At 42.3% G+C, this 24706-nt stretch overlaps 2 protein-coding genes across 2 annotated transcripts; one reads left to right on the forward strand and one right to left on the reverse strand.

Moving 5' to 3' along the window:
- Positions 1-2478: 2478 nt before the first annotated feature.
- rasl11a (RAS-like, family 11, member A) lies at positions 2479-7707 on the reverse strand. The gene is made up of 4 exons (XM_063187451.1): positions 6900-7707; positions 6100-6156; positions 5725-5807; positions 2479-4920 (listed from the first exon to the last, which is right to left on the reverse strand). Exons 1-4 carry the CDS (start codon positions 7018-7020, stop codon positions 4450-4452), a joined length of 732 nt encoding a protein of 243 aa, XP_063043521.1. The 5' UTR covers positions 7021-7707; the 3' UTR covers positions 2479-4449.
- Positions 7708-7768: 61 nt separating this feature from the next.
- Positions 7769-23974, forward strand: usp12b (ubiquitin specific peptidase 12b). Its single transcript, XM_063187450.1, has 9 exons — positions 7769-8001; positions 11498-11578; positions 11830-12043; positions 15340-15620; positions 17519-17595; positions 18950-19033; positions 20507-20704; positions 21231-21309; positions 23613-23974. The coding sequence occupies exons 1-9, from the start codon at positions 7954-7956 to the stop codon at positions 23712-23714; spliced, it is 1164 nt and encodes a 387-aa protein (XP_063043520.1). The 5' UTR covers positions 7769-7953; the 3' UTR covers positions 23715-23974.
- The last annotated feature ends 732 nt before the right edge of the window (positions 23975-24706 follow it).

Below are 24706 nucleotides of genomic sequence, written 5' to 3' on the forward strand. Positions count from 1 at the left end.
AGATTAGTCTCACTGGTATTCTGATACACTACATCTGCATAGTCTATAATTGGGAATAAAAGTTGTTTCATTATTCTTGTTCTGATCTGTTTTGTGAAGCAATTATTGGAACGGTGCAACATCCTAAGATTACAGTTGAGCTTTTTAACTACAGAATCTATGTGTGATTTGAAAGACAGTTGGGAATCAAGCCGTACACCAAGATATTTATACTCATCAACTTCACCCAGGGGTGTACCATCAATAAACTTCACAGCCAATTTGAATTGACTCCTTGTCGCTGATCTTGTTGGGAAAAACATGCAGAAAGACTTATTTTTATTGAGCAACAAGTCGTTGCATTGAAACCACTTTTGAATGTTGGTGAAGTCTACTTGCAGATCAGACTGAATCTTAGATAGATTAGTATTAGAATTATAAAGGACTGTATCGTCGGCATATAAATGTATAGAGCAATCTTGGCAGACAGCAGGGAGGTCATTAATAAAGACTGAGAATAAAAGAGGCCCAAGCGATGACCCCTGAGGAACTCCCTTTTCAATGAGAGTATATTGAGAAAGACTTCCCTGGAAAGACACACACTGTTGCCTAAGGTGTAAGTAAGAGTTGAACCATAGAAGTGCCTGTTTAGAAAGACCTATCGACTGTAATTTGTCCAGTAAAATGTAGTGGTTTACAAGATCAAAGGCTTTAGATAAATCAAAATGCTTGTCAACAATGACACAGCACCCTGTCACTCATCTTCGCTGTAAGGGCCCTCTGCAACATATCAGCCTATTTGATCCACCCTTGTAATCAGCATCTCTGCTCTTGGTTTGTAGGTTAAATGAGTAAGAAATACTTTAGTTTGTTCTCCAAAGACCAAAAAGATGAAGCCACTGATATAGACGTATCCAGCATTTGCAGATTACTCTGTTGTGAAACTGTAGGTTGGTTCTCATTTACAAACACTATAAATGTTTTGTTCATAACTAGTTCATTAAACTTATAACGCATTAAAATAAAGCTTTCTAAGGGACTGTTATTCTAAAGTGTTACAGAAAGAGTAGTTTTGATTCTGGCCCTACTCTCCCAATCTGGCTCCTCCCATTCCCAAGACCTGTGGCCATAGAGCCAAAGTACTTTGGTTCTGCTTGATTGATCGCTATCTGCTTTGGATGGCATGGCTTTGATTTTTCTGATCTGCTGTAACTTCCTCTACTTTATAGACTTTCTGCCACGGTTTCCGTTTCAAACTCATCCTCAGCAATTATACAAGAAAGAGTAAATGCAGTACAAAATTCCCATGCCTTTACCATGGCTTCTTATGGTTCTACCAGGCCTTTGCACATTTTTTTTAGCATTGTGTTTTAGTAAGTACCGGTAGGCCTACATAGGCCTATGTGAGAAATATGAATGTATTATCTTCTCACTGCAGAAAAAGGAAACATGAAAGTGAGCAGGTAAGAATAAGTACTGATTGTTATGAACATGTGTTCTATGTCAAAAGAATATGCATTTTCATATATACAGAACATCATGTAAAGCTTGACGGTTCGCCTTATTAAAAACCGCAAAGTAAACTAACTCCTTAAATGTCATACTGCAAAAGCAGTCTTGAGAACCGTATTTCTTGAGGGCTCCCAGCATGGGTATTGTATAGAAGAGGGGTTGCACAGACTGTATGAAGAACAACTTAACTATGCCTATTAAAATCTGCACTGTAAACCTGCGCTGAACAAAAATAACCATACACCTAATTTGTCACCTGCACGGAGGAGTTGTGCAGAGAACTATGCACATTAAACGTTTACAAAGTAAACTGAGATAGACAAATGTAAAAGTAAATGTGTATGATATAAAAAAAGTACAACCATTGCATTTAAAACCACCTTAAACACACTTTCAAAATTAAACACATCTCTTCCTTTCTATTGTGCAAAAGGCTCTTACAGTAGTTCAATAACAGTCAGTTCTCTAGTCTAGAACAATAAACATAATTTAAGCAGGACAACAAATCTTTACTCCAAGTAGAAAAAAACGTGTATGTTTGGAAACTGGGGACTTTTTCCCTTTGTAATTCTTTCAAAATAAAGAGTCAAGCATTTCTATTCTTGACCAAATAAACAAAGACCTTGAGCTGGAAAAATGTGTGTTGTTTCAAGTTGTCTTTGGAGATCTTTTAAGCCAATTCTGATATTTTTGTTTCTAAAGATAGGAAAACAGATTAAATGTAAGATAAAATGTTTGTAATACTACAAGACCAAGAAAAACAGACATACAATGACGTCAGACATCCAGAAAGAAACCTCTTTAAGACTTTACTTTAAAAAACCCTCAAATGATCCAAGAAAAGAATGTCAACATTCATTATCATGCAGCCCACACTTTGCAACTGATGTCATTGACCAGGAATAATATTGTTATTGTTACAAAATGTCTGTGGAGACAAAGCAAATATTCATGTTGTGCAAGGCTGCCAATTGTAGTTATTGGATGTTTTTGGTTGGGATGTAAAATAGTATCTGGTTTTGAAAATACTTTCCATTCATGGGATCATTAATTCAGAACATTACATCCAATGTTAATGTTATCATGCCATTCCCTATTGATTGTTCTGGATCAGGAACAAATTTCTTAAATACATTGGAAAAGTTATTCTGTCTTGAGATGTGCTTGAGCCATGGCATGTTTAATATTGACTACTGATGTTAGGATCATTCCCAATTTTGCTGACCTCTCTCAGTGCTACTATGACGATGAATAACGGTATTACAAATGAGTGAGTTTATGCATCCACAGTCCAGAACACTTAGGGTACTTAAACAAAGCTGTGATGTCAGTGTGCACGTCATCCTTGGGTTGACCGTTGAGACATGCACTTCATGCATTTCCTTTTGCCGCCTCTTTCCCCCCCCTCTCTATCCCTCCTCCACTTCCTTAGGGACCTCCACTCCCTTTTAGACTCTCTGAGGACCACACTCTACTTCCTGATAGCCTCCTCCTGATAGTACACAAAGCTATGAGAACAGACGCGCTTTTTATACATTCTTTCATGTTTAGCAACACTTACCACATCAAGGTGCTACACTACTACGACATGTCACAGGGCCTTCAGTAATGCTCTACGACTTGGTCATTGCCATTCTGGTAACAGCAAATGTATAATGCTGTATCTTACTGGGTTAAAGCAACAAGTACGACTAGGTTTTTTTCCACCTTAAAATAGTGTTTCCAAATCTGTTTCAGTGCTTCAACTTGTCAGACGGTGGAGGGCACTCCTAAACTCACTTTGCCCCCCGTCCACGGGCTATAACTGGATGCGCTACGTCACTTAAGAGCAACCGCTCTGTAGTTTGAATGAGACCATTCCACTTTGGGCCTGGAACTTAAGAGGGACACTTCTAAATGTGGCTGCAAGTTCATTGAGGTGCCACAGTGAGTGAACCCAATTATTCTTCTAGATACAGTACATCTGCTAGTACTCTGAATTCCCCTTTGTACACGTGGTGAAGAACGGAAATCTCATGGACTAGCAGGACCTCAAAAACCACCAAGGAACTTCCCATGTTAAAGACTTTGAGAGATGGTCCAAAAAGAGTGCCTCCTATGAACCGACTGACAATTAAAGAACTAAACCTTTATCTCGCACCATCAGATCTGACACAAGATCACACAAGACACATTAGATCACATTAAGTATGTGGGAGAGAGTGCAAACAAGCAAGTAGTGGTGGTTAGTCACCAAGGAATGCATGTTTCTAAAGGCCACAGAGGAATGCCGGTCTTATCTGAGACCCCTTCCACAGCTCCTTCATGGGAGGGGAAAGGAAAGGGACACTCGGGGAAACTGAGAGATTGCAGAGCTCCCGAAAAACGCAGAGGTCACACATACAAGGGTCAAAGGTCATGAGAAAAGCCCATTAAGGAGAGCCTTCGCCCTCGGGACATTTGAAAACAATCCAAAACGCATTGGGCTGAAACATGGTGGATTTCACTTGAGCTTTAGGATGCTGCTGATATTTTAGAAACAGTGCAGTCAACGTGGAAACAGGCCAATAATGCACTGTGTGACATTTTGTTATTGTGTACTTACTATATGAGTATTCCTTATTCTTAAAACACCTCTCAAGATCAATACTTCTGGATCCTTGTGGAACAATAAACAGGTTTATTGTTCAGGACAAACATTTCTCAGAGGACAGACAACATTCAAGAAATACTCAAAGCAGTTTCTTGGAAATGACTTAATTGAATTTTTACATTGATGAAATGTGTGAACATTATGTCCTCATAGAGTTGAAAAAATACAAAAAGAAAAGAAAAGGATGTTGAGGGAGCCAAAAGCATGTTGCCCAATCACTTCAAGTGACCACTGTTTTGCAAAATCAGCAACAACAAAGGCTGAGAAGGCATTATTGTGATGGGCCAAGTCCTCAATACTTAAGGCTTCTTCTCATTGCAAATCATTCATATTGCTGTGGCTGACTTCGACTTGGAAGACAACACTTGCCGGAATCTCCTCTTAAGCTCCTGCATGTTTGGAGACTTGGGTCTGGCAAGGTGAAGTCCGCCTTTCCTCTTCTCTCCGTTGCCCCCGCCGAGGGCGCGGCTAACCTCCTGGCACAGGTGCAGAAACGCGGAGTGGACTCCGTCGTGGTTCTCTCGCGCCGACGTCTCAAAGTACGTCCCGCCCAGCTCGGCTGCCAGGGCCTCGCCCTCGTGAGCATCCACCTGGCGGGCACGCAGGAGGTCGCTCTTATTGCCCACCAGGATCACGGGGATGTTGCCCGTGGGGTGGATGCGGCGCACATGCTGGTAGAGCGGCTGTATGGTGTGGTAGCTGCTGAGGTCTGTGATGGAGAAGGCCAGCACGTAGCCGTCCGCCCAGTAGATGGAGCGGTTGATCTGCTCCTGGCAGTACAGACCCTCCGCGTCATCCTTTATCAGCACCAGGTTATGAGAGATGAATACATAGAAGAAAAGGAATTAAAGGGGAGGTACATGAGACATCTTGAACCTCCAGTGCAAATGAAGAAATGATCACTCATAGACACTACAGTACATGAATAATATTGATTCTGATTCAGGAACACCATAAAAAGAGGTTATGGTTAAAAGAAGTATGCTCTCCTCAACCCAACCCATTGCACTCTAAAACCATTAGCAATTCTAAATTGTTAACCACACATTATGGTAACTTGAATTTGCTCAATAATGGAATTCATGTTTCAATTGCATGTCTTTGTAGCCTCATTGTAGCCTCTAAATCCATCTATTCATTCTTGTCTTCTCATACCATGTCTTGTCTTAATGTCTATGTGGATGAGAGGTGTCAAAAGTAAAAGAAAGAAGAAACACAGTTTCCTCCCAACACAGACTTATCAACTTATCTGAGTAAAAAGCGCACCTGTGTACTTGTCTTAAGATCAGCTGACTGTGCAGGTTGGATCAAGTTTGTGGTGGGTTCTTGCTAGGTTTTAAGGATTTTTCAGTAACAACACAGTCTATCTACCTCATTGAGTACAATGGAGTAAATGATGTAACAGCTATGTAATATCATGTGCAAGTGTTGTACTTACACCAAGACTTTACTTTTACTTTTACTTTTGACGCCTCTGGTGGATAGTTATTTGTGACTTGGGCCATGTCAAAAGATAATTTTCAGTAAGACTGGTGTAACAAAGTATTATCTTATCTTGTCTTGTCCTGTCGTATCTTATCAGAGCAAGTGAACAGATTTACCTGGAGTGCCACACATGGCGTGTCCTGTACTTGTAGGGACACCTGTTCTCCATCCAATGTGATCTTTCGTGAATAGAGGGCTCCTGACATACAGTAAACAACAAAACACATCAATCAAGAAGACACCAAACAAGCTAAACCATGGAGACTGTAATAAGAGGACTAGTCAGAGATAAGTAAGGAAGTAGTTTCTTTTTACAGTGCTTTTCACAGAACAAGACATTCACAAAGTGCTTTACAATTTGATTAGACTAAGTTATAGTGGGAATTAAGGGGAAGAAAGGAAAAACTTTCGCACAGCACTGTAAGTCAGATTGAAAAAAAAAACAGTAAGACTAAATGATGAAAATACGTTCCAGATGGAATACTTATTACCTGTGTTTGCCTCATAGTCTCCGATGAAACGCTTAGTCAGAAATCGTACAATTAGAGCTGCAGGTTTAAAAGAAAAAAAAGCCTTCAAGTAAGGATATGAAAAAATATTATTTGCATTATTAGCTGCTTTCCAAAGATGTCACATGACAGCATGCTCCTACTTACAGGTGTAGGCCTATGGGAGGTCTGCATTTAGAAGTGAAAGAAGTAAAAACCTCACGTGTAGGTTAAGTGTAATAACTGGAGTAACGCCTATGTAATATCGTGCACTAGTGTTGTACTTACATCATGATGTTAGGTTTACTTCTACTTGATAGGCCTACACCTGCTAAATAGGCCTATAGACACCAAATAAGTAGCCTGTGGTGAGGGTTTGAGGGCCATGGATGGCTGCCTCATGCCCCAGCTCTGGAAATGAAGGCATGTCGCCCCCTGGCGACACTGTTTACCCAAACGCACACTCCTTTCCTGTCTTTCTACTTTTGGAGCATAGAGTGGACAATATTCTTGTAAAAAAAATAGCATGCTTAGCCTAATGTTCCCCTAGCCCATCTTTGCTCAAACGCATTTTCTTTCTTGTCAACATATGCACAAGACAAATGATGTGAAGCTACATGCAATGGTGTCTTATGAAACTAATAGTCTGATGTGTTATGCATAATTGATTTTAACTCAGACTTTGGCAATGGTTGGGCATGAAAAGCTCTAAATGAAACCACATGGCGTGTCTTAAGCAAAAGGAAATTATGCACAGATGGTTTTCTAGTATCAATTTGAAAAGTTGGATAGTTAAGTTTTACCTGTTTTCCCCACATTGTTTGCGCCGAGCACGACAATCTTGACGGTTTTATTTGGATCACAGTCCAGAACGGGATACTCCGGTATGGGAACTAGCAAAAAGTTGCCAGAACCACTGGTCATTGTTGTAGGAAAGGCGCATTTAGCATAGTAGATCTTGTCATGTGTCTGAATTTCGTTTCCTCTGAAGATTCCGTTAAGTTGATGAAATTCCGGAGAACCACTGTGTGTCGCAGGCAGACATCAGTTTTCTGGAGTCGGCAGAGCGTAGCCTATTTCAGACGTACCAATATTACCGCTTCCTCGGACACTCGCGTCTGCTCGGTCGCAGTCAAACTATTTCCTCCATTGCTTTAACATAATATGTCTGGGTGTATCCTCAGTTGCTACGGGATGCTCCTGCAGTCCTGGCCAGGAGGTAGGCCTAATGGATCTGACTGACACAACATCACTTGCCCTGGCAAGAAAGTTTTCGAGATGGGGCTGGGTCGTGAAGTGCATGAGATAAGCCACGGCTGAGGATTCAGTCTCAGTCCAGACTCAGTGGTAAAACAATATTTCCAAGTTATGGGGCCTGTTTAGCCCAAGCCCAATGTGGAAAATTCATTAATCTCTGCATAATGCATATTTCTATCTTACAGACTTCATTTTCAGGCCATAGAGTGCATTCGTATTTTGTCGCATGGGCGCTGTATTAAAGTAGGCTATTTTGCATTTGGATAAGGCCAGATAGACGACACAATAGGCTACTTTTCACACAATTAATGACGAGGATACTTTGTTTCTAAATGTAGCCAAAAACGTCAGGATAATAGGCGTCGCGCGTGCGCGCACGTAACGTAGAACTCGACACGGAAATGGCCGAGCGCGTGGACAGCGAACGGCCTGTGGGGAAACAAACTAGCGGCGATAGCTATGTGGCTTCAGAATCAAGCTCTGCAGCGACACTCCCTTATTAGTTGTCGATCCGGACAGTCGTAGGGTGTCTGGGGAACATCAGCCGTAGCGGCTGTCATTGTTTTAAATTGGGGTTCGGTCCAATATGGCGGAAGACGGATGGAAATACTGATGACAGTCCGAAAGATCGCCTCGATTTGTACGATGGTAAGTCATGTTTTTATTTTGTATGTGCGTTGTTCAAGAATAGCTAGCTACAGGCTAACCAGTGTTGTGTTGGTTGAGGTGGTGTCCTTCCACTGTGCTTGTAGTAAAGTTGAAGCAAGCTACCTGTACTAAAATTCGAACAGAAGGATGGCTGGTATTGTTGTATGACTTGCAAAGTTTACGGCATGCCATCTACCATCTAACTTCTATTTCATGAAGTTGTCTTATCATTCTATGTCCACATAGTAAAGGTAGTTTCCTTTGATACATTGGTGAAGTTAGGGCAAAGTGGAAGACAACTAACTAACGTTAGCAATGCTTGTTGACTCAGTAGACTGACCGATTCCCAGATTGACGCTCCCAACTCAGGACGCTCCCAATTCATCTCGCTCCCACTAGCCAGACTATCGGTACCACCGCCATATGACGGAGCCAGTTATCTTGTTGATGTTAGTTTTTTGTTTCTAACCCTAACCTTAACCCTAACCCTAACCCTAAACCTAACCCTAACCCTAAACCTAACCCTAACCCTAACCCTAAATTGCTTGTATGTGGCAGTATATGATAATACGTGAAATATAATCGGGTGGGACCGCACGTCCGGGAGTGATAGAAACACCTGGGACCGCACGTCCGGGAGCGATCTCAGTTGGGAGTCTCCATCCGCTTACCGACTGACCAATGTAAGCTAGCTTGCTAACTTACCTAAATATGCAATGCTATTCCTCTCTGATGCTATGTTTACATCTGTCATGGCTTGTGACCTACACCCTAAATCAAGAACCAGATGGTCCTAGATACAGTGCGGTGACAATAACGGAGCTGATGCAACCACTCTCGATTGAATGAAGTTAACTTTTTCAGCAAAACTGTCTTGATTGTTGTGGCAACCCACTTCATACGCAAAATTGTAGCGGCTAGACACCTAGCTGACAGCTACAGACCTTTCCACCCAGTGGCGTTATCATCAGTGTTATAACCTGGTACTGAACCATTGAAATTACGTTTGCCTTCCCCATACGTTTCTACTACATAACCAAGTGAACTACACTGCGCGTGGTATTTTGTTGTTGTCGATGAACGCAAACAACTAGTGTGTTAAGCAGTAGATTAGTCTGGCAGCTAACGTTAGCGAACATAATTCCAGCATGTAGCTAGTCAGCTGCTGTGGTGTGTTTGGCTAGTCAGTCAGACAGACAGGTTAGCGGGATGCTATCTCTGACTAAACCTGCCCAGAAATTCTATTTCTAACTCCATTTTCTCCTGGTTGAGTTTGCATGGATTGCTCTATTTTCTCATAAACGACAATGATGATTGTGCCTTTAACATCTCTATTTACACGGCCTGAGTTCAGAAATCACTTATGCTGACTTCAACATCTTTTGACCAGACCAGCTTGCTGTCGTGCAATGCACACGGCTTAGAATACAAATTAACAGCGTCATGACCCAAAGTTTAAAAGCTCTTCATTACAATGAAAATGTACAGTGATGTGGAAACACCCAGTTACTTTGTATACATACATAGGATTCCATGGAAAGCAACTTGAGTTTTGAAATGTATACAACCCCGCCTCACCCACAAACAACTGCTCAAAAACAATACTTCGCTTGCTCGCTTGCCATTGCTTACAAGCATAGAATGTATAACGTAATACAATCTATGCTTACAAGCAACGAGACGTCCTTACGAAAGCATACGTCACCCATTTCCATTCACTCATTCATTCTGATTCATGGTTTCTGAACTTCGAGTGCACAGGGAAATCAGCTGATCAATGACATCACCTGTGTGCACAAACTGTCTGAATACAAGGTTACTTTGTCAAACTGCGGATGGGGTAATATCATTGCCCATTTCATTAAAGCATGCGGTCAAGTAAACCTGTTAGGAAACTAGTGTTTCCCACATAATGTTAGTCAAGGTGGTGGGGGGTTGGCCTGATGGTCAGTATCAGACACATGACTGTCATTATCTGACAGGCAATATTATGCAGTTTCATATGAGACATGATGAAAGAACCTCTAAAAGTATATATTTGTTAGTGAAGCAATGATAGAAATAATTAAATTCACAATACAAAATCTATCTTTCCTGGGGGCCATATTCCATATTTTAACTAAATAAAATAAATGATCAATACACCCTAAGTTTGTCACATCCAGGATGCCCCACAAAGTGTGCTTTACCCATCACTAGTGTAGTGTTCTACACACGAGATCCGATCAGCCACCTCCGTCGACTCCTTCAAGAAGCAGCTGAAGACCCACCTCTTCATCCTTGCCAACTCCTAGCTGCCAAGGCGTCATAGTGTCCCAGCTGCCGCAGCGCCCTTACTACTCGCGCCTGAGGTTTCTTCCTGACTATAGGGGGTCTTTTTTCTCAGACCTAACTGAGCTTTTTTTTTCCCCTTACAAACTATGAATCAAGCGAAAGGGAGTTTTTCCTCACCCCTGATGCCACCAGGGGCCGCACCTGAGCGTCCAATCTCTGTGTGACTATCTATGACTTATGATAGGCCCAGCCACTATGGACCTTACGCATCTAAGAATCCTGGTCCTAACCTACGTTGACCTTATGACTCTACATTCTCTGTCTATCTCTTCTTCCTCTGCCTTCCTGCTTTTTCTGTCTCTCCTCTATACCTCTCCTTTTAAATCTATCTCTAACAATGTTTTTTTTTCCCATTTGTTAAGCACTTTGAGTTACATGCCTTGTATGACACAGTGCTATACAAATACAATTATTATTATTATTATTATTATTATTATTATTACACCACACCACATTATCCTGTGGGTCCCTCATATGACTCACAGGATCAGCAGCACTATGGAGTGCACTCCAAATGGCATTATGGAAAGCCATCTTGCATTTCTGTCCTTTAGTGTGACATGAATGTCCTACAGTGTGACGTTTTTTTTAATATTTGTTTGAGCTGAACAATATGTTTGATGAACATTGAATATTGTAGGGACAGAAAATGATCATCCCTGAAATTTTAGTGTAATATCGAACAATTTTGTACAATTGACAACAAGAAAGATATCTGCATTACCTTGAAAGTTCCTAATAAGCTTGCCTCCAATGGGAGAAAAAATACCATGAAATGAAGACCCTAAAATAAAGCAATACATATAAGAGTGTTACAGTGTGGATAAAACTGCCTCAAGCCTTTTCTACATTAATATATTTTTAAACATTACATCTAAGGACATATTTACAGCCCAGTGCATTATAAATATAAAAAAATCTAAAATTTAATTAATTAATTAATTAATTGACCAAGATTGTGGCCACTTGCATTGAAATATTAGTTGTCATACTACAACATACTATATATTTTTTTGCTGCCCATCTGTAAACTACTCAGATGTTTGTTGTCTAGGTGGCTGCCCTAACAATTAAGGTGCTGGGGGAAACCTGCAGTAGTTTATTTAGGGTGTGTGCACACAGGGCCAGACAGTGAAATGTCTTGATTTGTCTTCTCTTCCAGGGCACCAATGCCTCTGCCTTGGAGAAGGAGATTGGACCGGAACAGTTTCCCGTGAATGAACACTACTTTGGGCTGGTCAATGTAAGTCAAAGTTTCCCGTCAACAATTGCTACTTTGGGCTGGTCAATGCAAGTGTGCTCTGTAGACATCTCCAGTGGCACTGCCACATTGATTGCAAGTGGTAATTGCACATGGCCCATGGGAAGAGCTGATTGAAGGAAATACCTTTTTCATTCCTTGTGAAGTAAAGTAACTAATACCTTTTTACTGTTTGTGTTCTCTCTTGTTTTGTTTTTGTTTGTTTGACTGTGGAATTTCGGACCACACCTCAGTTTGGGAACACCTGTTACTGTAACTCAGTATTGCAGGCCTTATATTTCTGCCGGCCTTTCCGGGAGAAAGTTCTGGCCTACAAGGTCCAGCCGCGCAAGAAAGAAAGCCTGCTCACCTGCCTGGCAGACCTCTTCAACAGCATCGCCACCCAGAAGAAAAAAGTGGGGGTCATCCCACCCAAAAAATTCATCTCAAGACTAAGGAAGGAGAATGGTGAGTTGGAAACCTGGCTTGCGGTTGAATACTGTCGTAGGCACTGCCTCCTTACCAGTCGCTACCACTCGACATCTTGACCAGTGGCTTTTATGTAGAAAGCCAGTCAATAGTAAGCACAATTCGGACGACTACAATACCGCCATTTACATGACCTTTGATCAGGATCGGTCACATTAATGAACACTGGCTGTACAGTTGTCGACCTCCTGCAGACTTCTGGGATAGTGAAATCGCTTGCTGACTGTAAATATGACCGGATCTAGAAAGTCAATTGGGTACAATTCGCCTCCTGGTTGAAAGCCTACTAAGGTATTTGGACGTACTCTAGTCAATTCTATTTTTTGACTACGACATAGGAAGGCAGTGGGGACTTTCTGATGCAGTCCTGGAATTGATACCTGGAGGGGGTTGGGCCAGGTATTGCAATGACCCCGTGTGTGTGTGTGTGTGTGTGTGTGTGTGTGTGTGTGTGTGTGTGTGTGTGTGTGTGTGTGTGTGTGTGTGTGTGTGTGTGCGTGTGCGCGTGTGTGCGTGTGTGTGTGTGTGCGTGTGTGTGTGCGTGCGTGTGTCCGCCCACCCACCCACAGTGTTTTGGGCAGGGGGCCAGGTTGTCATCGAAGCTGGCTCTTATTGAACCCTTTACACAACACAGAATTTGCCGACAGATAAGAAGCAACTTATATGTGAAAGAGGAAAAATGTTTGCACTTACACAGCTACTGTATGTGGTGTTGCGGATCTTGACAAACAAAGTAGTTTATATTGTTCACTTTACTTTTCTTTTGTCTTTTTTTCTTCTCCTCCTTCTCATTTTTTTCCATGCTGATGGGTGTAACCTTTAGACATGCACGTTATGCCCAATTGATCAGTGTTCAGAAAGTTGACAAGAGTTCTGAGCCATTTCTGTCAGATTTTTAAAGTGTGCCTGGCTGTCGCTTTTTGCAGCAACTACTATTCTTAATCCGCTTCATTTCTTCATTGGAAGACAACGTGGATCAGATTGATTGTCACCATTCAGTATAGATTTGTTTTTTTTCCTCCCCTCATTTTGTTTTAAAGCCCCTTCTCAAAGTCACAGAGGCTTGCTTTGCTTGGGGCTGGTGGGTTTAAAATGTTCTTTTGGCTTGATGACTTGCCTGCACTTGCTTCTCTTCAGTGGATTGCTTAGCTCAGTGTTTCCCAACCTTTTTTGAGCCAAGGCACACTTTTACCCTTGAAAAAATCTCACGGCACACCACCAACCAAAAATGTTGAAATGATGAAAACAAATTATAGACTACTCTGTAGCCGCCTATATTAACAATATAGTCATTCCTATCAAAGTGTCTTGAATTAACCTTTGGCTAAGGCCCGCCCTAAAATGCTGTTTGACCAATAACAACGCAGCAAATGGACGAGGTCGGACTGAAGAACTCTGACAGTACTGACAGCGCTCCATTGAACTCAATGTAGAAATCTCATGTTTTCACGTCAGTTTGTGCGAAATATTACAGTAATATTGTTATCAGAATATTATCAGAAATTGTGCCTGGGGTATTTGTGTCAAAGGTGCAAGTTTCCCCGCGAGGTTACAGGAGGTGATCGCTGTTATTTCCCCTTTCCCTGAAACCGGTCTAATGCTTACCAGCAGCTGGCTAGTCTGGCTTGAAGGTTCTCATCCTCACACACACTCAACTAGAAAGCGCACGGCTTTGCAGGCGAGTAGCCTAATATTAGCGTCTCTGCTACTGTGTGGGTTTGATTTAGCTACAAGTTCAGCTACGTGGTAGGTAGCTTTAAGGGCGCTCTCATTTACCTTTGTGTTTTGTTTTTTTTTTGCCTAAATGTTGCCTGGTTCTCTGTCTGCTTACGCAGGCCAACAAAATAGTCTGCATTCTTGTTTTGAAGTGAGGGGTGTTTCGTTTGGAGATGACATCTAAGCTTGCTTGGTACCACTGTTGGATAATTATTCACCATAGGCTACCAAGCACAATGGAATCGGTGCTGTTGCATCCCCAGTACAAGTAAATCCAAATGAAATGTAGCCAAACTCTTGTCCAGGACCCAGATCGGAGTTTATGCTTATCTTTACTCAGATGCAATTCGCTACCTGCTGCCACCTAGTGATAAGGAATAAGGATTAGGACACCAGTCAACAGTAGGCACTGATGACAGGCATTATTTACTGATAATAATGAATTTGTTAAAAAAAACAACAACAAAAAAACTCAAAAACAAGATTTTTCCACGGCACACCTGGCGATCTCTCAGCACAGTGGTTGGGAAACACTGGCTTAGCTTGTATTCACACGCATAATGTTTGGTCAATGCAAGCAATTTCCTCCTCTACATTTTCTGAAGGACAGAAATATCTGCGTAGCCTCACTGTCCACATGACAAAATACAGTTTACGTCAACCCACCCACTGTATGCAGAAGCATGCCACAGAAGTTAGTCAAGTAATGGTTAAATGATGGGCAAGCATGCCCTAATGGTTAAAGAGGTGGTCTTTGGAATAGAGCAGGGGTGGGGGACCTTTTTCATTTGAAAGGCCACTTCAAATTCCCATAAGGGCCGCTAGAGTCCTCCGAGGGCCGTACTATGAACTCAAATCAGAATTTCCCCGTGCAATTTAGGCCTATATTAAAGGTAGACACCTTTAAAACATACCGGACCTTCTCTAGGTCCCCTGAATATAACCTAATTGTATGGGAAATGTTATTCCTTTACAAAATATGTCATATTTCATGTGAAGCTGCATGACATTCAAATTATATCAGGGGCCGGATAAAACGGCTTCAAGGGCCGCAAACGGCCCTCGAGACATAGGTTCCCCACCCCTGGAATAAAGGGTCTCTTGTTTGAATCACACCTTTACTAGTTAGATGAATGTGTTGGTTCCCTACACTCGCGATCATGGCTGAAGCACCCTTGAACATGGCACCGAACCCCATATTGCTACAGGGACTGTAACCAATACAATGTAAGGGCTGTAAATAGGTGGCTTTGAATGAAGTATCTAGTGTGATGTAAACATAACATGTCTCATTCCGGTGTCCATTCCATTTGTCTAGAATTCTTGACAACTACAACAGGATGAATGCCACTAATAGGGTTGACATGTTCTCCCTCCACCCCCATCCATGGCTGAAGTGCCCTTGTGCAAAGCACCTTACCCCACACTGTTTCCTGGACTGTAAACCAATAGCCCGTAATATCTGCACATGTCACTTTGGATAGATGTAAAGTGGGATGTACATGTAATGTAAATGTTCTTCCTGTCTCTTCCCCCCGTTCTCCATTCTGTTTGTCTAGAATTGTTTGACAACTACATGCAACAGGACGCCCACGAGTTCCTCAACTACCTGCTCAACACCATCGCCGACCTGCTGCAGGAGGAGAAGAGCCAGGAGAGGCAGCAGAACGGGAAGGTGGTGCAGAACGGAGGGAGCGGAGGAGGAGGAGGTGGTGGAGGAGGAGGTGGGAACAGCAGCACGGGGGAGGGCGACACAGAGGAGAAGGTCCAGCAGACATGGGTCCACGAGATCTTCCAGGGCACACTGACCAACGAGACGCGCTGTCTCAACTGCGAAGCGGTGAGTTCACCCAGGTCAAGTTCTTCCTGTGAAACACTATTGTGGACTTCTTTGGTGTAGATGGGATCGCGGATGTTCTGACTACCTGTTCGTTGAAAAAAAAAACAGTAACTGCATTAAAACGACATAGCTATGACATTACAGAGAGTCTTGAGCAACAGATTAAGTGTTACACAATGCCCAAAGCGAACGTATCAGTCGAAGGGAAGACCAAACACGGAATAACGCTTTTTGAATTTATGATGGATAAATGGTTAACAAAATGTTGAAAATATACTTATACACTGTGTGCAGAATTATTAGGCAAACAAGTTTTTTGACAATATCGTCCATTTCATGCATATTGTCCACCACCACCCTTTATGGACATCAACACCTATTGGATTTAAGGTCATTCGTATAATAAGAGACGGTGTGAACGAAGAAGCCCAATACCCTATATCAGGGCAAAATTAGTGTGCATAATTATTAGGCAACTTTGTTTTCCTCTGGGAAAATGAGCCACAAAAGAGATCTAACAAACTCTGTAAAGACTATAAACATTTTTGAAGTCTTCTAGAGGGGTGTGGCTGACTTTAAATATTGGTCACATCCATCTAATGCACCGTTACAAGCCATCAGTGTCACATGACATGTGCTCACAAAGTAACTGCCAGATTGAGAAGAATTGAAGATGAAACTACCACAAAACTATTACCCTGCAGTGCTGTTATATTCCAGAACTGAAACCTACATCGAGTGTCCACAAGAACATTGTATTCAGCACTCAGAGACATGGCCAAGGTAAAACAGGCTGAAACCTGAAGACCACTCAACAAGAAACGGAAGTCAAGACTGAGTCAAGAAATGTCTTTGGACAGTTTTTTCAATGGTTTTATGATCTAGTGAAAGTGACTGTTAATGGACCAGTTAGATGAGCCTATGGCTAGATGTGCACACTCATATCAGTTCCTGAGTTCCACTCAAATACCAGCAGATTACTGCATAAATACCATTGTCTTCGTAAAAGATGCAATTTTCTCCCTCTAAAAGATCCAGCCATGGGTTCATCCACCCTGTCTGTCAAGAGTCACTTTCCCAAGTCCATAATACCTTTGAAAACTCTGTCCCCAGGTATTTTTGACCCAGTCTCGACTTAATTAAGTTTTTGAATGGTTGTCTGGTGTCATCCCTTCTTACCTTGGCCATGTCTCTGAGCGCTCAATACCCTGTTCTTCTGGACACTTGGTGTTGGTTTCTGTTCTGGAATATGATAGGACTGCAGGGCAATCATTTTTTTGTAGTTTCACGTTAAATGTTTGGCAGTGACATTTCTTAAGAGACTGATGACTTTGTAACGGTGCATCTGATAGTTCTGTACGAACATGACCAACATCTTGCTAATTTCAAGACAGCCACATCCCTCTAGAACACTTCAGAATTGTTTATAGACTTTTCAGAGTATGTTAGATCTATTTTGTGGCCCATTTTCCCAGAAGAAAACAAATTTGCCTAATAATTATGCACACCTAATATAAGGTGTTGGGCACCTTCGACCACACCCCCATCTTATTATACAAATATGCATGACCTGGAATGCTTAAATCCAATAGGATTTCATGTTCAGATAGATTGCTATTGGAAAATGTGCACAAAAAAAGACAATATGGTAAAAAACATGTTTGCCTAATAATTCTGCACAGAGTGTATTGCAAGTATGTAGCTACAAAACAAAGGTGTGTGCAAAATGTGAGGGGTTGTGTTAGGGGAACAGACTTGGTCATTACCATTTGTGGTAAAACCAGCTTTTACTAGAGGCTCTTGGTGGAACTGTTGGATAGTTGTGATCGGAACCATCTTCTGTAGTATTTGCCATGGTCAGTCAAAAAGATTGTGTAATGTATGTCGTCTTTGTCCAGGTGAGCAGTAAAGACGAGGACTTCCTAGACCTGTCTGTGGATGTGGAGCAGAATACGTCTATAACACACTGTCTCAGGTGAGAGATGACACACACTATTACCCATCCATACGTTTAAGATATAAGCAAAGAGGGTGGAGTAATAAAGAGGCTTCAAAACCCGCCCACCCAATGCAAAAGTGTGTGCTCAAGTTGGGTCTCCTAAGGGGGCGTTGTCCCCTCCTTCTTTTTCTATTTTTGAGGTGTTTCCACGAGAAGTGCGCTACCGCCATCTACAGCGCTAAGGCAGGGGTGGGGAACCTTTTTCGTTTGAGGGGCCACTTCAAATTCATCCGAGGGCCGTAAAAGTCCTCCGAGGGCCGTATTATGAACACAAACCAGGATTTCCCCCTGCACTTCAAGCCTATATTGTAGGCAACTACCTTCAAAACAGTCCCCACCTTCTCTAGGAACCCTGAATATAACTTAATTGTATTGCAAATGTAATTTGTAATATTCCCTCACAAAATGTCATATTTCATGTGAAGCTGCATAACATTAAAATCATATCAGGGGCCGGATAATACGGCCCTCGAGACAGACGTTCCCCACCCCTGTGCTAAGGGTACTCCATTTATTCTCAACCTCAGGACTCCGAAGGTCTCTTAACCCATTGACGCCTAAGGCACCTGCAAAAAAGGGTGCTGAATGCCTGAGCCCTTTTTAAGGAAAGCTGCCCTCAGCCAATAAAAACCTAAATATCTCAGCTTCTGAAGCACATAAAAATATGCACTAAGTTGCATTTAAACGCTAAGACCCTCATCTTTCATTAGAATGTGTTCATTCATCTCAAACAAACAGAGATTTTTTAATAAAGTTGTCTCAAATCTCATGAGCCTGAATGTTGCATAATGCAGCTCCAGGCGCCAGGGCCAATGTTGCGCAATGCAACATCAGGCATCAATGGGTTAACCAAAGGTGATCTAAAGGGACGTTCACCCTACAGAAAGTGGATACCAGAAATGAACTAGAATGACTTATCTCTGTCTGGAGTATCTCTGATATAAGACTATAATCTGCAGGGCCAGATTAAGATGGCCAGGGGCCTCTAGGCTACAGGTTTCTGTGGGCCCCCCGGAAGGTAAATTTAGCAACAAATCTAAGTAAGACAGTGTCAACAATTCTGCAATTTTTTACTCTTGGTCAATCAGGGGGCCCCTAGGCATCAGCCATATCAAGCCTGTGTGTTAATCCAGCCCTGATAATGTGTTATTAATCATTGCTTTTATAATCAAATGAATACTTCATGAAAGCGACTGCCAATACTGGGCACATATTCAGTAACTCAGATTGTCATCTTTTGAGCCAAAACGAGTTGTTTATTAATTCAGCAGTAAAGCACAGTAATGGTCACATCTTCAGAGGTCAACTTTGATTTCTTCTCTTCATCCAGGGGCTTCAGCAACACGGAGACATTATGCAGCGAGTACAAGTACTACTGCGAGCAGTGTCGGAGTAAACAGGAAGCACAGAAAAGGTAAAGATGTTTACCACGGACAGTCTAGGTGACGCACACAATTAATACCAAGAAAGGATGTTTGGGAATCAGTTAACCATGGGCTCATGTGTTCTTGATAAATGTAATACAAGGTCAAGTGTTTTCCTTGTTCAAAACAATGCTGGGGACAGTACTTAATTTGTCAAGCAGGAGGTCGCGGAGCACAGAGGATGGGTGGCTCCCCCCCGAGGTGGGGTCTGTGATGTCTTTCCCTGAGTTTCCATCCAAGGTTCCGGAGCTCTCATCTGAGGTTCCGGAGCTAGCTCCCCCTTGCTCCCCCTCAAATTAAGCACTGGCTGGGGAAAGCAAGATTCAAACTTTTCGACTGCAGGCTAACTTTGCTGAAGTGTAACTTTTTTGAAGTGTATCATTGCTCTTGGTCTGACCTCTGCTCTCGTATTCTAAGGGATATAAATTTAGCATTGTTTTAAGGCGCTCTCCGGAGCTGTGGTGTAGTGGCCTATATAGATCGCTCTCTTGAAAGGACATATCCTGTGATCTCATTCACTGCTAGGGCTGTGCTCAAAATATATTCGACAGGACAGTTTGAGAGGTGGACAGGAAGCGAATGGGGACAGAGACGGGGAGGGGTTGGCAAACGCCCCGGGCCGGGAATCGAACCCGGGTCGGGCGCATGGCAGACGGGTTCCCTACCCGTTTGGCCACGGCAAGGCCTGCGCTCAAAATATTAACAATAGTTTATATCTGTGGGCTGCGCAATATTTTAGGTGCAATAACAGTCATTGTGACTTTATGGTTATGTGGAATTGGAATGGCTATTAACAAGGATTCTACTTTTCTTCATCATTATTCGTGGTTATTATATGGATCACAATACATATAACAGGGTTCACACTTGTCATGGAAATTGTGGATTATCATGCCATATCATTGTGGAAGTTCAACAGAGGTGTTTCCAGTCATGGAAAGTCATGGAATTTGATCACTTAGCATGTACAGTCAGGGAATATCATGGAATTTAACCAGCGTAGTGCTTTTGTTTTTGTCTAATGGTGAGTTGAAAGACTGGCTATTAATGACCATAGAGCTAAATGTCTTAACATCTCATCGGCATGGGCATTGGGCATTTATTTTTACGGGAAGTCATGTAAATTCTGTATTATGGTCAGGGAAAGTCATGAAAATATATGTCTCACATGGAGTGGGAACCCTGATATTGCATCATGACTGCAGGAAACAGCCAACCCTTCATGCAGTACCACATATTACCACACATTATGTCTTTTGCAACATGGCTACTATGACCGACATGTCTGTAAAGATTCTCAGCCATTCAGGTTATTTTATCCAAAGAGTTTAGTTGTTAGCAGCTGGACGTCTAGAAGATGGTATGTATAGAATGTTATCAACGTGTTACAAACACCACCTCATACCTGGCCGCGTAACATATTCTACATTCGCTGTCTTCCCTCCCCCTCCCCCCTCTCCCAGGATGTGTGTGAAGAAGTTGCCCATGATTCTGGCCCTCCACCTGAAGCGCTTCAAGTACATGGACCAGCTGCACCGCTACACCAAGCTCTCCTACCGCGTGGTCTTCCCCCTGGAGCTGCGGCTCTTCAACACCTCCGGAGACGCCACCAACCCCGACCGAATGTACGACTTGGTGGCCGTGGTGGTCCACTGTGGCAGGTAGGCTTGCTGGATCAGGTGTTGAGTCTACTAAAAGCCAAAAAGACCCCATGAACTCTCTTTTTGCTAGGGAGAGAAATTGTTAAATAAGAGCATGTGTGCATAACTCTTTAGTTGTACAGATCCATTCGATATTACCCCAGTGAGGGTCTCCTTCAAATGTAAGAAAAGTCCTGCACCTAGTGAAAATTTTACCTGAAGAAGGTTGGATGGCCGAAATGTTATGAAATGCTGGGGAAATTAACTTAATATGCGACCTTTCTTACACTCGAGAAGAGAAAATGGAGAAGGCAACCCCTTTCTTTTCGGGTTAAATGTCCTGTTTCCTGGGGTTGTCTGTATATGTCACTTGCTGCTCCTTAAACTTCTAATTAGTTTTTAGCCCAATCTAATCTAACGTGAAAAGTATTGTATTTGTCATCTATCATAAGCTCCTATTGTCTTGGAAAAGAATACACATATAACCGTCATACAAAGTTAATTCAACATGCATTGGTCATAATCTCTTTTTTCCCCTTCCTTGCAGTGGTCCAAACCGGGGTCATTATATCACCATAGTAAAGAGTCATGGGTTCTGGCTTTTATTCGATGACGATATTGTAGAGGTAAGATTCAATACAACATTTGTGCATCAGTTTATGAAGTTGTAAGCTCAAGTTTAAAGGGTACCTCTGGCACATTTGAAGCTAAAATCCCATTGCTGGAGGTAGTCAAGTAATGACCATAGCCAAATTGGTGATCACTGTGCGAAGATTTGCTGTTTCGTCTCCTGTCATGCTAGTCAAATAGCATGGTGATGTGGACAAGTTGTAAACGCCCATGTAAAACGGCAACTTGCACACTGCAGAAACGTGTCATAGCTTTCTAAACCATCCGACAACAGTCATGAGCCTTACTATCAAAACTATATGCCTGGTTCACATATTATTGGTATGGAAATATTACAAAACCACTTCATAAGTAGTCTTTCTTATACCTATTTTGGTATGTGTTCGCCTGCGAAAGCCCACAAGATTCGATGGCCGATACTCCCATATACGAAGTGATTATGTTCTCTAAAACAGCTGTGGTCAAGTATTTAAAACATTACAACAACATTACTAACCATGTAACAACATTCGGTACTGCTAACCTTGTAAAATATAATTTCAGAGTAAGATGGAGTGGCGGAGGTATTGGATGTGAGTTAATGAGATCTACAATTGTTACGATATTGCATAATGATTGGCATTGAGTAAGCTCTCTGGCCTTGTGGTTTATCCCACATATTGAAAGCAAGCTCATGTCTCGCTCTGAAGTCATGCGAGTTCAGTTCATTGTTGCAGGAAGTGGCTACTCCATCGCCATGCCGCCTGGTAGTCAGGCAAAAACAACACTGATGATCGGAACAAATGCAACAAAACTTGCGTGATATACTTGCACTTAAACTTCCACTTCAAGTTATTACCTCTTAGTACAAAGTATGGCTCCTCATAGATTCTTTGTGCGTTGGGAAACTTAAGCCATTCAATCAGGAGGTCGGCTACCAACTCTCCCAGGATTTGTTGATAAACTATGTACAAACCCCAACTCCATAGAAGTTGGGACACAAGGTAAATTGTGAATAATAACAAAATACTGCCATTTTCAAAACATCTGATTCTTACATTAGATTGAGAACGGCACAAAGAAAACATATCAGCCATCAAAACTGACCAAAATTATTGTTTTGGGGGATATTTATGAATATGTAAAAACAACATGTCTCAAAAGAGTTGGGACAGGGACAATCAAAGGCAGCAAATGCCAAGGAAGACTAAAAACAAAACAAATGACAACACTTAACAGTTAAATACATTAACAGATGAGATGATTTTATATAAAAAAACGGTGTTAATTCCTATCTTGGACATGATTTCACCGACTTAAATCGAGGGTGTATTCCTTTAGCCTCGCGAGCCATCCTACGTACTTCCGCCAAAGGATTGGCTCCACTACTGTAGTCTGGCCGTGCTTCTCTGTGGAGTGTTTGGAGCAGTAGAATTTTGATTGCAACGCCCCCCCAGAAAACAGCCAATAATCGAATACGCCCCCCACGTGGGGACGAAAGGGGGAGAACGCTCGTGACAATGACGTACACATCTTCGCCAGAGCCATTGGTCTGCGCTATATTGTTGAGTAACTGCCAGCGATTGGGTGAGAGGTGTCCAATAATTTCAAACTATAACTGAGTGCAAACTTCCTGCTTCCTACAATTGCTTCAGAGCAAACAAATGCCAGACCATAAATACGAAATTAAATGGTAGTATTATGGGATGGTCAGGACCAGGCTAGTATTCCTTGTCATGTTTTGCAATGTTTTCTTTTCTGTAGTGCTTACAGTGTGACAGGTCTTGACCAAAAGCCTGACATCGGCTCGGAAGCATTCAGACCCTCTGATGGGGGGAATGATGGAAAAAGTTTGAGAACCACTGATGTACACAATGTTACCGTATGCTATCCATGCATTATGGATATGACATGTCTATGCTTTCTTTATGCATACAGCTTTTTGTTCCCTTTGTTAGCACCACAGACGGTTTATCTCCTGTAGTTTTCATCTGGTGATATGTCAGGAGGAAAAGATCTAAGATGGAGTAGCAGAAGCTTGTTTAAAAAGGGATGAATGACAAGCTGCAGGCTTTTGTTAATGTCAGTGACATGCAGAGAACAAGAAAAAGTTCAAACCGATCAAAAGGTCGTGAAGAGGAATAAAGACTTGCCAACAATCGCTGAGATTGGAATAAGCTGTTGTCATGTGATTGTACTGTAGCTATAGGCTGGGTTGGTAAAAAAAAAAAAAAAAATCTTACGGTAAATGTACCTGGTTGATGAGCACTGAAATCACGATTCACAAACCCGTTTTGTTTGTTTTTTGTCCTTTTCCCAGAAAATTGACGCTCAGGCTATCGAGGAGTTCTATGGCCTGACCTCGGACATTTCCAAGAACTCTGAATCGGGATACATCCTCTTCTACCAGTCCAGAGACTGAAGGAACGAGACAGAGACTGCTGAGTTGGAAAGGGACCTTTAAAAAACTACTTCAGAGAGGGAGAGAGGGAAAGAGTGGAGAAGGCCGGGCTCCTCCCTTAGCAAGCTCTCCCCCGTTTAGTCATCCAAGATTGTTGGAAGACGGGGTGTCGGGACGGAAGAGGCTGACTGAGTTCCTCTAGACACTCAGAAGCAAAGCAGAACGGCAGCGCAGTCAGAACGTGACGCTGCGCGACACCTCCTGTGCCCCCCCCACCCCCCACCTCCTCTACTTTCACACACCCACCCCCACCTCCTCCCCCTCACCAGCCCCGGTTTTAGCTAAAGACAAGAGGAGGTGTTCACCTCCCACCTCAGGCAACTGCTGCCACCACCACCTTACTGCACCACACCACAGCGCACCACACACCACAACCATACCACACCACTTCCATGGCTCTGCTTTTTTTTTTTTTTTTTTGCACCCTCCGGATGTTTTGATTTCAGTTGTTGGGGTTTGTAGGTTTGGGTGTGTGTGTATAGGAGGTTCTCCCAGTCTCTTATAAAGTCACTGTGTAGAATTGAGGGGACAGCAGACAGCAGAACGACAACGTGAGAATGAAGAGATCTTTGTGTGTGTGTGTGTGTGCACGCGCGTGTGTATGAAAGGATGGTGGTGTTCAGGCATGCTTTTTAAGCATGGCATAATGATGCCATGTGTTATTGCACACAGTTGTAGTCCTAGGACTCCTCTTGGAGTCTTAGCTACAGTGTAAAGGTGTGTTCTGTGTGCATGTACAACACTAAAGCCTCTAAAAACAGCTTATTTATTATGATTAATTTGTATCTATGTGTCATATGTTTGAGCCACATTCTAAATTTTATTTTTTAAGGGGTATATATTCTAATATATAATAGTCTGTGTTCTAACATTCTGCACTGCAAAAATTCTAATAACCAGGATGGTTGAGCTTCTCTCTTGAACAAGTGATCAAGATTATATAGATTATGTGT

The sequence above is a fragment of the Engraulis encrasicolus genome, chromosome 21 (genome assembly GCF_034702125.1).
Source record: "Engraulis encrasicolus isolate BLACKSEA-1 chromosome 21, IST_EnEncr_1.0, whole genome shotgun sequence".
Classification (NCBI taxonomy): Eukaryota; Metazoa; Chordata; class Actinopteri; order Clupeiformes; family Engraulidae; genus Engraulis; species Engraulis encrasicolus.

Excerpts from the sequence above, each read along its gene's own strand:
- rasl11a (XM_063187451.1), bottom strand. The coding sequence starts at position 7,020 with ATGACCAGTGGTTCTGGCAACTTTTTGCTAGTTCCCATACCGGAGTAT. Across the intron at positions 6,157-6,899 it reads AAACAATGTGGGGAAAACAG|CTCTAATTGTACGATTTCTG; the intron begins GTAAAACTTAAC and ends TTAAACCTGCAG. Across the intron at positions 4,921-5,724 it reads CGCCATGTGTGGCACTCCAG|GATGACGCGGAGGGTCTGTA; the intron begins GTAAATCTGTTC and ends GTGCTGATAAAG.
- usp12b (XM_063187450.1), top strand. The coding sequence starts at position 7,954 with ATGGAAATACTGATGACAGTCCGAAAGATCGCCTCGATTTGTACGATG. Across the intron at positions 15,621-17,518 it reads GCTGTCTCAACTGCGAAGCG|GTGAGCAGTAAAGACGAGGA; the intron begins GTGAGTTCACCC and ends GTCTTTGTCCAG. Across the intron at positions 17,596-18,949 it reads TCTATAACACACTGTCTCAG|GGGCTTCAGCAACACGGAGA; the intron begins GTGAGAGATGAC and ends CTCTTCATCCAG.